The sequence below is a fragment of the Rhinolophus ferrumequinum genome, chromosome 4, assembly GCF_004115265.2.
Source record: "Rhinolophus ferrumequinum isolate MPI-CBG mRhiFer1 chromosome 4, mRhiFer1_v1.p, whole genome shotgun sequence".
In the NCBI taxonomy this organism is placed as follows: Eukaryota; Metazoa; Chordata; class Mammalia; order Chiroptera; family Rhinolophidae; genus Rhinolophus; species Rhinolophus ferrumequinum.
In genome coordinates, this window is record NC_046287.1 from 43,466,856 (window position 1) to 43,481,626 (window position 14,771).

General features: G+C 36.6%; 1 protein-coding gene across 1 annotated transcript in view; it reads left to right on the top strand.

Annotated features, from left to right (window-relative positions):
• The window catches only part of RAP2A (RAP2A, member of RAS oncogene family), a 34,175-nt gene extending 24,628 nt beyond the window's left edge, over positions 1 to 9,547 (top strand). The window contains exon 2 of the mRNA XM_033104856.1: positions 8,031 to 9,547. Coding sequence (XP_032960747.1) covers positions 8,031 to 8,268 — 238 coding nt within the window. The 3' untranslated portion in view covers positions 8,269 to 9,547. The remainder of the gene's footprint in view (positions 1 to 8,030) is intronic.
• Positions 9,548 to 14,771: the final 5,224 nt, after the last annotated feature.

Here is a 14,771-nt window from a genome sequence, read left to right on the forward strand (position 1 = left end):
ACTCTCTTAATTTTTACATTATATTTACAAATTTCTCTCTGTTCTTCAGTGCATTATGAAACCAAGAGAAAGAGACAAGGATTGTGGTTTCCTTTCATTATTCATGCTAAATTACCAGCAATGCCCTTTTAAGATGAAATAGTCACTTCAAAACCCGTCAGTTTAGAGGAAGAGGGCAGCCTTCTTTATCTCATGCTTTTCTTACAAGAAGTATCGATATTTCATGCTAGCATGCTGTGGTAGTAGCCTTCAACTCCTAGCCAAAAACAGCCCTCTTTCTTCAAAACTGCCATAATACTTTATTGAAAGATTAAAAATATCAATCCCAGGGGTGGGAAAACAAGCACTCTTAAGCACTCTTGGTTTTAGTATAAATTTCTGCTTGTACGTTGAGACTGTATGTGTATGCACAGCAATCTGGTTGAACTAACGTAGAAATGTGATTTTTCTGGTTCAAAGGATGTGCTACATACACACACACTTGATGCATATCTTTGGGAAGAAATCACACTTATAAGTGTAGTTCATCAGATTTCTTTTTATGTTAGTGAAAAATTAGGGGATGGGAATCCTTCATATGCATTAATGGGGAAGGAGTAATTAAATTGTGATACAGTTACAGCATAGATTGTATAAAATGAAATACTTCATTTAATATAATGCATATCATTATATTGTATATACATTATAATGTATATCATATATTGAAATGGAAAGCTTCATGATATTAAATGAAAATTGAAGCTACTAAACACAATTGCTATATAGTCTTTTATAAAAATGTATATCAATGTTTATATAGATATGCATAGAAAAATAGTCTGAAAGAATATACACCAAAATAGTTACAGTGATTAATCTCATGGAGATAAGATTATGAATGTTTTTCCTTTTCCTCTCTATTTAAATATTGCCAGGAATTTTTTCTTAATCGTTATATATTTTTTAAGCAATGAGAGGAGGAAGAAAACCTATTTTTATTTTTGCGAAAAGATTTCTATGTTCTAAAGGGTGAGAGAACTAGAACCTAATGAGAGGGGACAAGACGTTACAAGTTACAGCTCACTCATTAGATAGGGATAAACTTCTTAACATTAACATTTAACAGAACTGACAGAAAGGACAAAATGGGTTGCCTAAGATGCAAGTTCCACATCACTAAAGATGTTCAAATATAACCGTTTGGTAAGGTTGTCATGGAAGTGATTGAAGCATCAGGTGTTTTGACATTTTGCCTTGAGACTCTCTTGGTAGATGAGATTTTTAACAATGGGTGGAAGATTGAACAAGGGTACCTATAAAAATCTTTTGATTCTCCTTTCTGAATTCAAAGAGAATTGTATTTCAAGCTGTTTATGAAACAGTGACTAAGACAACAGCATTTTAAAATGCATGTGAAGGATGGCCTTCTTTTAATATGCTACAATACAACACTCTCTAAAGGAAGTTAAAGAAACTGACAGGAGTGGTATCTGTCTACAACTTATTGGTGAATAAATGAGGGGAAGATGGAATTGATTCTGGACTTGCTACAATATAAAACCAAAAACTGTTTACATACAATATTGTTTCAGGTCACAAAGTAGTAGATTAGGCCAGTGATTTCCTAAACCCTGCTGAACTTCACAATTAGTCTTCAGTGCTTGTCGATATAGATATATTATATATTCTTAATTGGATCTTGGATCCTAATCCCACAAATTCAAATTGAGTAGCTCTGAAGTAGGGCCTGGGCGTGAGTAATTTTTTTTAATTTTCAAGTTATTTTGATTATCAGCCAAGCTTAGACACAACCAGAATAAAATATACATGCACACATATAGGCACATATACTTATATCAGGACAGTTAGCAAAAAGGAGAAAACAACATGAGGTCCATTAATAAACACATCAGATACTTTTAACTATTCACATTGACAAAGCTACCTCACTGAGAAGCCCATCAACATTTTATAGCTAAGTGATGCTCGAGCCAGTATTTCTGATGTTTCATTCAATGCATTAAGCAGAGCTGCTTAAAGGAACTAGTTTTATTTATTAATAGATTATGTAATCATGCTCATGAATACAATAAACAATATGAAAATTCATGTTAATGAAACAAGTGTTTGTCCACAAACTATAAACTAAAATAAAATTATTTGCACTGCAACAGTCACTGTATAACCCTCATTATGCTCTGAAAGGAAAAGTCAAGGAAAATATGCTAAAGTGGATGAGAAACCAGCTGATGTTTAAGATGTGGACCAAGGTGGTATCCTGCTCATTATCAGGTTAACAATAATACATAAATTGAATATTTTTAGAGTTTTGCATCTTCAACTTCATTCCCAAATGACTTCATTCCCAAGTGTTTAGAAAAGGGGAAAAATGAAGATAACCCACAAAAGTATTAATAAATATGGAACATGGACTGAAAGTAACTGCCATCACCACTAACCAAGTGCCTCGTCTTACTCAACAATATGGTTGGCTCTGTCATAAGTGCCGCATGGGTCTTCTGAGGCCACTTCTGCTACCCAGATTCCTAAATTCTACTTAGCCTCAAACGAGCAGCTTTCCTACTCTGTGGGATTGCTGGCTGCAGGAGCTGCAGGAGGTTATACAGATCAACCCGATAGGTCATGTGCTATTCCTTGAACCACCACCCACGCTCCCACCAGCCTTCATGTTGTCTTGTCCATATCCTGCCTGGAATGCTCTTCCCCCAGATTCCTGCTTGGCAAATTTCCTCACTCCCTTCACGTCTTTGCTCACGTGACACCATCCCAATGAGGCCTGCCGTGATCACCTGATTTCAGATTGTGCTTGTGCTCCCAGCCAGCCCTTCCTGATCTACATTGTTGTGTTTTTTTTTTCCATTGCACTAATGCCTTTTAGTAAACCCATAATTTACTTACGTTTGTCGGTGTCTGTCTCCTTCGCTAGCCTATCATCATTGTGAGGGCAGGTATCTTTGTTTCATTCATTGATGTGTCAAAGGTACCTAAAATAGTATTTAGCACATAGTAGGCTCTTATCAGATGCATATGTGTTAAATGGATGTGAAACATTGCTTGTTTGTTACTAGTTAGGAATGTAGCGGTGGCAATTTTTAATAGAGCCTTCAGTATTCACATAATTAAAACCATCCATTCCCAGACAAGAAAAAGCTAAAGGAATTCATCACCACCAAACCAGTATTACAAGAAATGTTAAATGGACTTCTTCAAGAAGAATAAGGAAAAAAATTAAAAATACGAATAATAAAATGGCAATTACTACATATCTATCAACCATTACTTTAAATGTAAATGGATTAAATGCTCCAATCAAAAGATACAGGGTGGCTGAATGATGAGAGGGCAGGACCCTTATATATGCTGCCTTTAAGAGACTCATTTCAAATTGAAAGACATGCACAGAGTGAAAGTAAAGGGGTAGAAAAAGATATTTTATGAAAAAGGAAATGAAAAAAAATGCTAGGGTAGCAAAACTTATACCAGACAAAATAGACTTAAAGCAAAGGCTGTAACAAGAGACAAAGAGGGACCCAGCAATTCCACTTCTGGGTATTTATCTGAAGAAATCCAAAACACTAACTCAAAAAGACATACACATCCTGCATCCATATGTTCATTGCGGCATTATTTACAATAGCCAAGGTATGGAAGTAATCTAAGTGTCCATCAATGGAACATTACTGAGCCATAAAAAGGAATGAAATCTTGCCATCTGCAACAACATGGATGGACCTAGAAGGTATTATGCTAAGTGAAATAAGTCAGAGAGAGAAAGACAAATGCCATATGATTTCACTTATATGTGGAATCTAAAAAACAAAATAAATGAACAAAAAAACAGACTCACAGATACAGAGAACATTTTGATGGTTGCCAGATGGGATGGGTTTAGGGGAAGGGAGAGGAGAGGGAAGGGATTAAGAAGTACAAATTGGTAGTTATAAAATAGTCATGGGGATGGAAAGTACAGCATAGGGAATATAGTCAATAACATTGTAATAACTGGTGTCAGATGGGTACTAGATTTATCGGGTGATCATAAATTACATAAATGTCTAATCACTATGTTGTACACCTGAAACTAATATAATATTGTATGTCAACTGTAATTGAAAAATAAAAAAATATTTTTTAAAAAATCCCACATTTTTGTGTTTGAACAGTATTGTCACTGAGATGAACTGCCTAACGCCTGAGTCCTTCCTGCCTGTGCGTCAGCTCAGTGGCAGTAGCTGCTCTGCGTGTAGAATTGAAAATCTTTGCTGCTTGGTTTCTTGGCCCCTTGGAATCTGATGAGATTCTCCCCTACATTTTGGCCTTACTTTTAGTGTACCCTTTCATAGCTCTTATAAAGACCAGCTTGCTGGATGTTGTTCTTAGAATAGTGCTAAGCTCTTAGCAATTACGTGGTAAAGGATGTGTGTTGATTGTGGGAGTGACCCACTATGTCTGTTCTGATTTTTAACTTCAAAGCTTAAGAACACCTTAGAAATTATCTAGTCCAGTTCATTTGATAGTTCAAGAAACTGAGGAACAAAGAGATGACGTTAGTTTTCTAAATTCACAGAACTAACTCGAGGCAGTTCTGGGACCGGAATACTTGGTCTGCGTTTTTGTTTGTTTAATACACCACATTGCTACAGCAGAGAACTAGACCCGTTTCCTCCCACCCTCTTCTGCCAACACAATGCTTTGCTTCCTCCCTTTTCTTTCTCATCTTCCTTAGGGAGGGCCCAGGTTTCTCTAAATCTTACCTCCACATATAGGGCCTAATTCATCATCTCAGCTGAAAACCTTCTCGGATTTCCTTCCCCACAGGTATCCGTATTTGGAGAAGGCAGCTCTGCTTTTCTAGTTCCTCATTACTGTGGTACCCAGCACTGCGGGGCCGACTAGAGAGGGGATAGGCTGACGTCACGTGGCTGCTTTAGTCCTTTTGACTCGCACCTCTTTCTCTTTTGCCTGTCTGTACCCCCACCCCACCAGCACCCCAACTTGGTTTGCCCCTCCTCAGGAGCTGCTCACCTCCCTTGATCAGTTTCTCCTGCTCTTAACACTTGCTGAAGCTGAGGCCTCCTATCAGCAGGAAGGAGGGAAAAGAAACATCACCCTGCATTAACCGAGTATTTGGGTTTTTTCTACATTATCTCCTTTGACCTTTTCAGCAACCTTGTGTGTTAAGTGATTAACAGTTATTTTTATTCCCTTTTTTACTGACAAGGAAGTGGAATACAAGTGAGTAGAGTAAATGATTTGCTCAGTCTTGCAATCTCTCAGTGGCAGGACTGGAAACTGAGCCTCCAAATTCTAGTTTAGAATCTTTTCTACTGTCCCATAGTTTAGTGTTAACAGACAGAGAGACAAAAATGTATCACTGACTGGTATTCTGAAATATACATAATGTCTTTTTTTCCTGAAGATCTTACTCAGTCTTTCAAAGTCCTGAGGATATTAGTCTGGATTCCCCTAGTGTCTTCAGCATCTTGGTTCTAGAAAAGACCACTGACTTTGGTTAGTGATATAATGGACAGGTTCTGTGATACTCACTGAATTGCCATCTTCATTCAACAATTATTAAATGCTGTTCCATGGGACCTATGTTTGCAGTGTTTTGTTGCCCTTTTGAGAATCTGTTAGTAAGATGTATTCAGATTCTTAATTCAAACGGTGTATCATACTCTTTGATATTTTTACAAGTTTTGAACATCTACCTATTTGTAGTTTTTAATTAAAAACATAAATATTTCTTTACATACAAAACCTGATAGAGTACAGTATTTAAACTAACAGTATTTGTTAAGTTACATATTTATCACTTAACTAATATAAAATGATATTTTTATCCCTTTCTTTTTATTAAGTAATATAGAAATTGAAATTAATTTTTAACTTAAATTCAGCCAATACATTTTACTGAATTGTATTAAGATTTATTTTACTTCACTGCCAAACAAAGCATTTTAAAGCACATTGTGATATATAGATATATATACAGATTTTCATAAGAAAAATGAAATGCAATTATATCTTTACAAGTAAAACAAATTAGGAACTGACAATGTTCTGACACGACAGGCAGTGTTAGTTTCCTGCCAAGCATCTCTAGAGCAGGTCAAGAGGGCTTGTATGCAAAGCAGCTGACATACAGTGTTTGTAACACTGCTTTCTCACTGTCATTTGTCCACCCAGAGGCCAAGGGGTACTCATAATGAATTGTACATCAGAGTCCTAGAAGACGTGTAAAACCCTTGTATCATATGTTCAGAGCTCTCAGTATGATCTGAGGCCAGAAAGCATAAGGCACAGTTGATACACAGTAAATTCATATAAAGTCCTTTGGTATAAATTAGAGTTGGCCAAAGCCATTTCCTGCAAAATGATAATTTTCAGTCTAGATTTACTGTGGATGTTTTTATGTTTCAGATTGCTAAATGGCACACTGCCTGGAGTATGCCCTCATGTTGAGACCACTCTCAGTTTGATCTAGTGCCAGAGAAAATACTGAGACTCTGTTGGGAATCTAATTTGCTTTAGCATGAGTGGAGAGAATGATCTTGACAGGATGATGAAACTGTGGAAGTATTGTCACTAACATTAACTACCTGCCTATTATTCAGTTTCCTGAATGAGAAAAATTCTATACGAATCCTGCCTCAGTAAATTCTAGACCGTGTGGTAGTTTTCTAACAAATTAGCTGTGTCCAGTCATATTTATCATCACTTGTAGGCAGTTTTGCAGTTTACTTCCTTTGTAAATTAGAGATGCATTCTGCTTAGGGGAAAGTACACACACACATACACACACAGACACACACACACTGATTTATACTAAAATCACAGAAAGCTTTTAAAATGATGTTTAAAGTCAAAATGAAAATATATTATCAACATTTCTTAGAACAAACATAAATAAAATGAGCAGAGTAGCACTACATATTTTCATACCATGAGTAACCATTGTAGAATCATCTTATGGCTCCAGAATGATTTGGGGTCTTTTTGTTGTTGTTCTTTTCATATCATTTGGAATCTTTATTAGTTTAGCTTTTTCAGAACATATTTATTCAGTGACACTTTATCTTAGTCTGGTCTGGCTGCTATAACAAAAATACCATAGACTAGGCAGTTTAGACAACAGAAATTTATTTCTCACAGTCTGGAGGCTGAAAAGTTCAAGATCAAGGCTCTGGCAGATTCAGTGTCTAGTGAGGGCCCACTTCTTAGTTCATTGATTGTTTTCACTGTGTCCTCATGCTGGTTGGGGGCAAGGCGGCCTCTTTTATAAGGGCACTAATTCTGTTCTGACCTAATCACCTCCCAAAGGCCTGATCTCCTAAATATGATTACATGGGCGATTAGGTTTAGCATATGAATGAGGGGCACACAAACGTTAGTCTATAACACATCTGTTCTAGTTAGGAAGAATAGAAAGAGAGAAAATCAAATAGAGTTAATGATTGAAATGTGTAATCCTTTCAAGCGAAAAAGAACCATAATTGTCTTTCAACTGACTAATGTATAACAGTTTTATAAAGGGATAGAGTGTAGTTGTATTTAATGGTTTCCATCCTAATGATTTCTACCAGCTTTTTTCTTATTTAGGAACTCTTAGCACGTGATCAGTTTTGTATATTGCAGAGCATAGTAGAATGCTGACAATTATAAATTGTTTACTAAGTAGGGCTGTTACCTCATCAACTGAAATTTTGAGTAAGCATCTCTTATAGTGAAAAAAGTTTATCTAAGAGGATTTATCCTGAGAATAATTTTCCAAATATATCTGGAAAGGTAAATTGACTTTAAAGGATGTATAATTGATTAATTAAAACATCATTTTGAAAAACCTATTTGTGATCCACTGTGAAAGCAGCTTCTCAGTGCCCTCAGGTAGATGTCAAGCCAGTGGAGCAAATAATTTTTCATGCAACTAAAGAGAATATTTGTAATAGAACATAGTGAAAGGAGAGAAAATACATTTTACCTGCTAACTTTTACACTATATGTGTGTTTTGTTTATTCTCTAACAGGTATGAGAAAGTGCCAGTCATCTTGGTTGGGAACAAAGTGGACCTGGAAAGTGAGAGAGAAGTGTCATCCAATGAAGGCCGAGCCCTTGCTGAAGAGTGGGGCTGCCCCTTTATGGAGACTTCTGCTAAAAGTAAAACAATGGTGGACGAACTCTTTGCAGAAATTGTGAGGCAAATGAACTATGCCGCGCAGCCTGACAAAGATGACCCCTGCTGTTCCGCATGTAACATACAATAGCATTCAGAAATGGCTCTCCTGGACAGGATTTGCCCCATATCATAGGCGATACAAACGTCGTCTGCTCGACTGCGGAGCTTGCAGGATGTGTGGTGTGATCTACAGTGAAATAGCTGCCCTTATTCAGAATTCAGCCGTGATTGTCAGTTGACATCTCTGAGTGACATTTGGGTTCAGTAACTACAGTTTGCACCATTGTCCTCAGTCTCCTGTGTGCACCTGCGACTTCCAGGCATAGCCAATCGATCTACAGGGTGATCTCCTTTGAAAGCTGTGATGGCGCGGTCCCTGCGTTGACAGAAGCAACTATCGTATAAATTAAAAATAATCACGAGAGACAACCCAGAAGAATTCCTGTGACCACATACAATTAAAACATTTTGTCTTCTTAAAAAAAAAAAAAATAAGTAAAGGAGAAATATTTTCCTATGAGAGTACTGAATTTTCAGGCATTGAGATAGTGCTTCTAACCAATGTATTCTATCAAGTAACATAATAACAGCTGACCTGCCAGCAGCATTACAGGGAGAGATTCTTTGCTCAGCCGACACATTTCTGTTTTTTTCAAAATTGATGCTTAATTGTAGATGTTATCCTAATTTGTGACACGGAACTAATTCATGCATCAATCCTTAGTAGAGCATAAGTCAGAACAGGTTGTGTAAAACTACAACCTGGTTTTAAATGTGTTAAATCACCTGCTTTGCCACAGAAAATGGAGGCTCTCACAAGGGTTTGATCCGAATTACAACCCCAAACCCACCCTCTGTTAACCAAGCAGGTATGGTCTTGATTACTTTACTGAACAAGAAGGAAGCAACTGTGATGCAAAGAGATTGCCTCGCCTTACTAACAAGAAGCGTTCTGGTAGACTGACTAGTACCATCATGTAAGGAAAATGAAGCCATGCTGCAGCCACATGTTCCCGTTTGTAGAACCTCACAGGACAGTACAGATACCTTGCATTTTTATGTTTGTTCAAGCAGCAAATTCCTTCTTGCCTTTAAGGGCTATGGTTGTGGTGTGATTCTTGGCTAACCTGCTTTCAAAATCAAGTTTGCTGTAGCAGAGCTTTATTGCAGGCATTTTAAAAAATTGAATAACCATGTGAAATAATTTGGGCTTAAAAGTAGAACGTAAATTATAGAGTGGAAGGTAAGGGACAGAAAAACCTTTTATCTTTAATTTTCCTGGAGAATTATATGAAGATTTTCTTATAACAATTTTGCTCTGATTACTGAAGTGGCAAATAAAGCTAGAGAATATTTTGTTTTGAAAAGGTGCTCAAGCTCTGATATTTTTGGTTTTCATAGCCGTGAAGTATTTATCATTTGCATGAGTAATGGCACAGGAAAAAATCTATTCATACATTTTACAATCAAGCGTAGAAGGGTTTTTAACTAACTTCAGAGTTACACATGCTGAAGAGAGTATCTTGAGCTGATTCTCTGGAGATAAATTTGGCCTTGAACTGCAATATCACTGAGCCTGTGATCTACATACTGCCCCACGTTTTGTTGGTTTCACACTCTTGTGCAAGTAACCTCTGGTCTTATGTGTGTAACTGAGAGAAGACTGTATGTGTGCATGTGTGTTTATTGTTCCTAAGAATTTGGCACAAGTTGGAGATAATTGCCTATACTGAAAATCCGTACTGCAGAATATAAATTATTTAAATGTTTATTATACATAATTGAAATCATTGGTGCCCACACCCCCTCAAAGTGTTTAGTAATCTGGCATTAAGCTTAGAGGATAGAAAAAGGTGGACTTTTCATAGATGAGAAAACAGACTGTGTGGGGGAAACCAGGCCATGGTGATCAGCGTCTTTGAATTGTGAATGTTTGCATTCTTCGGTATAGGTTTTCTTATACACCCCAATTATAAGCACCTCATTTATAAGACAAAAAGCTCTAACCAATTCTATTGAAACAAATTTCATTGTGTAAAATTCGATTCAGCATGTAGAGAAATCAAAGATTCAAGAAATACAATTTATCTACTGAAACAAATATTTGTTCGTGAATTGGTTGAGTTTTAAAGCCTCTCACTTCTCAGAATGATTGTTTTTTAGAATTCCATATTTAATAGCAATTTATCACAACTAAAATTACTTATTAGAAACATCTATTAACATTCACGTTATGGATTGCTATGCAGATAAGAAAAATAATATGAACAGTATGGCAAAATGTAAGGTGGAAAAGATTATCTTCAAATTGGGGTTTTACTTAGAAGTGATCGTGTCCGACAATAAGGTGGGCTTTTACTGTAAAGATGTTACTAATAACTGACTTAGCGGCTGCCTGATCACAGTGTTTCCACACAGCCTACATATTTTAGTGACAAAGCATCAAAGATCCAGAAACGGGGAAACCCTCGTGTGCTCTTACTGTTGGTATTTCATCTGGTATGAATATAACTCAGCTTGAATGAATGTGTTTGTTGAGATGTTAATAAAAAGCTTACGAACAAGAAGATTAAATTTGTTGGCACATGAAGTAAAACAGTGGCTACAGAGAAAAGTTGGTGACCTTGTGTCGCTATTTATTTTATGCCCTGATCAGACTAGCAACTAGATAAGTGAAAGTTTTTCTAACATGCCTTAAAAATATTATGGTTTGATCCAAAGACCCACTTTTTTTTTTTTAGCTGTTATGCTAAGGATTTTTTTGTTTTTGTTTTGTCTTATTTTTTATACAAAGGCAGCATTTGTTAAAATTTTTTTCTTTTATATTGCAGCTTTTATTTTGGTTCTTTTACGCTGTGGTAGTGATGGTAACTGATGCCTTTCATTTTGTTCCACTTACACAAAACAAGCCAGCATCTGATCAAAAGTATTACATAATATCTTAAACTATTGAAAGGTGCTTTGATGATTTTCTCCTTTGGTTTATAGAATTAAGACTGAACTTGACTAACGCTATAGTTGCCATCACTGTTCTGTGGTAAAACTACTGATATCTGCTTTTCTATATAAAGAAATGTTGCCTAAAGATGTCTGCTCTTTGTTTTCAAGAGTTGTCCAGTGGGAATATTGTCTGTGTGTGTATGAATATGAAAGTGCTTATTTTGTTTATTGTTGTTGAGTTTTTGTTTGTTTTCTTTTTTAGTTTTTTTGTAGTCTTGTGTTAGCTCTGGGTAAGCTTTAATTGTCTCCTTAGCCAATCAAATATTAAAGACTATGGGGGAGGGTCTATTTTTTTTTTTAATGCGTCATTGTGCATCTATTAAATCTTGATCAGGGTTTCAAGAATGACTGCAGTGGGTTTTGGAAACAGACTTATCATTATTGATTTGGGGTTTCCCAGAGAAAAATATAGTTCACAGTTAATTGTTGAGCTCTAATACAACTGATTATTTAAAATTGAACAACAGTTTATTGTTTTGTAACAATGTCAGTTGTTAAACTTTGACGTTTCAATTAAAACATGAATTGTAGTTATAACTCAATGCAAATTCAACAGTTGTATTTGGAGTTAAATTATTTTAACAAATAAATTTATTTAATGAAATTTTCTCGATTTTATTTGGTTTTGTACATGTTCATGAGTGAAATGTATTTAATATATACAAAAACAACTAGAAATTGCCACCGAATGAATTTAGTACTCATCATACAGAAATAGTCAAGCTGAATTAAATTGAGAATTCGTCATACAAAAAAGGTTAGATCATTTTCATACCCTTTAAAAATTAAAATAACATGAGAAAGTTTTTAAAATCGGTAATCAAAAATACAAACTTACAGGGTTTTTTTTCCTATTTTTGAAGATAGCTGGCTAATTTGGCTGGCCAATGCTAATGTTAATAGAATTGTTCTAGATAATAACATTAATTAGCAGTTGCTTTATGGTCCTGCTAGTATCACTAAAACGTATCAGTGTCCTAGTGATGGCTTGGGCTGTCTTGTGGTTCAGGTCTTGTGGAGTTGGAGGTGCCAGAGCTGGAGGTAGCCCTCTGTATGGCTGTAGGGCCTGCCTGTTCTATATGGGGCCCTGTGAATGTTGACAGATGCTGTTATTTATGTAAAGCCTCAGCTGCTCTGATTAGGAGCCCATTTCGTTCCCTAAGCCAATTTAAACTATACTGTTTGGTTATGTTGCCGTCAAACTGTTGAAATCCCCTGGCAACATTCCATCAGTTTAGAGGCTTCATTGTTTTAGAATATAAGAATAATTTGAATGAACATAACAGAGGCACTATAGACAGAATCTTAAGTATTTAAAGGAAAATGTTTCTATATTTTAGTATAATAGATAAATATCTGCTGGTTACCTTTATATTCTCGTTCAAAGCATTTGTAAAGTATTTAAATTGATCGAATTCTAATTTCAACTGGGAGAATTTCATTGTGACTGAAAAATTGTCTTTTGAAATTCTCCCAAGTTATACTGTTTATTGATTGTTAGAAGTCCATGAATGGAAATATAAATAGCTGAAGGAATAAAGTGCCACCCAGTGTGGAGCCCATCTGACCTTTGGGACCTGTGAAGCAGAGAAAATTATCACAAACTCCCAAAAACAGCTGCCGACCTCTTATCTGTTTCTTAATTTCAAATATCTATGCTTCCATGTAAATACTAATAAAACATATTGGCTCTTCATTTGTTAAATGGATAATTTAAACTGGTTTTACATTTTTCAATATTAACTAAACTTTTTTCTGGTTCTGTTTTGTTTTTTTCCTTTGAAGTATTAGATTTTAAAAGATCTGCTCTTCCAGGTAAGATGATGTGTTATTTCTTTCAACATTTTCTTAGAACTATACACTTCATGTTACCTTCTAAGGAATCCCCTAAGACTTATTAGTGGAGAAGAAGCCAGAAAACGTATCTGCTTGAAAGATCAAATACAAATACCTACCGTGTTTCCCCGAAAATAAGACCTAACCGGAAAATAAGCCCTAGCATGATTTTTCAGGAGGACATGCCCTGAACATAAGCCCTAATTCATCTTTTGGAGCAAAAATTAATATAAGATCCAGTCTTATTTTCGGGGAAAGACGGTATTTAAGTACACACAAATTAGGAAAAAAGAAACTGAAAAAATTATACTTGGTTTGTGGGAATGTTTTATAAGATCCTCCCACTTCAAAAACTCATAAATATCAAAGATTTAATTGCTTTATCATATGATTACAATATATCGATGGTATCTGGGGTATGGTTTACACTTTTACCTTAAAAAAATAAGATCTTAAAGAAAAATACAAAGAATAAAGAGAAAAACCACCTAAATCTCCAAATCACCGACCAAGTTAACATTTGTAAATCAATCCAAACATCTTTCTATGCAGATATCCACATGCAGATGCACACACATAGGTAAAAAGATAAATAACTCGATGTTACTTGTGAGAAACTGGCTCTAAGTACTAAAAATGAATCACCCAAGGTCACTCAACTAATCAAGTGGCATAGTTGAAGTACAGACCCAAACTTCTAATTTTAAATCACCTTTTCCCCACTGTTAATTCTTTTACTTAAATGATGTCCACTCGTTCCAGGCTCATTCAGCTATTATTCATTGAGGCTAATTCCTACATCTGTCATGGTCTACCAATACACAGGGAGGCACATACACATAGTCCCTGATATCCAGGACAATTGTCTTAGTCCATTCGGGCCACTATGACAACATACCATAGACTGGGTGGTTTATACAACAAACATCTATTTCTCACATTTCTGGAGGCCGGGAAGTCCATGATCAAGACTGAGGCAGATTTGGTGTCTGGTGAGGGCCCACTACCAGGTCGCAGACTGCTGACTTCTCACTGTAACCTCTCTTGCTGGGAGGGAGAAGGCAGCTCTCTGAGGTCTCTTTCCTGAGGGCACTAATCCCATTCATGAGGGCTCCCCCCTCACGACCTCATCACCTCCCAAAGTCCCTACTTCCTGATACCATCACATCGGGGATTAGGTCTCAGCATATGAATTCTGAGGGCATTCAAACATTCTGTCTATAGCACTAGCCTTGGCTCCTTGCCTTTACCTCAAGCAGATGCAAATTAGCCTACTGGCAAGAAATAATTCTTCTGTACCTTTCCTACTTTTGCGTGCCAGTGCTCCAGTTACCCAGGCCGAGCCAAAGCCCTAGGCACAGCCCACAGAGGCTGTTGCTGACTCAGTTCTTTCCCAGGCCAGCACAACCAGCCTGAGCTCTTCTATCCCGGGAATTTGAGGTGTCTATATAATGGGTGGGGTGGATGGCAATACAGCAGGGCTCCGGGGCTCTGCCATTACAGGGTGTGCCCACTTCCTAAGGAAGTGTTCAGGCTAACAACGGGATCTCTGAGGGGCTAGGTCCTGGAGGGCTGGCAGTGTGGGTACGGAGCTAGTTTGGGGACACTAGCAAAGCGGAGGGCTGCAGAGGGACCTATGTATCATACTACACTGAAGAATCAATGCTGGGTCGATGACTTCAGTTAAATACTTGACATCTTTAGGTTTTAGTGGGATTTTTAGTTAAAAACGTCAGGATTGGAAAGCATTTTCCA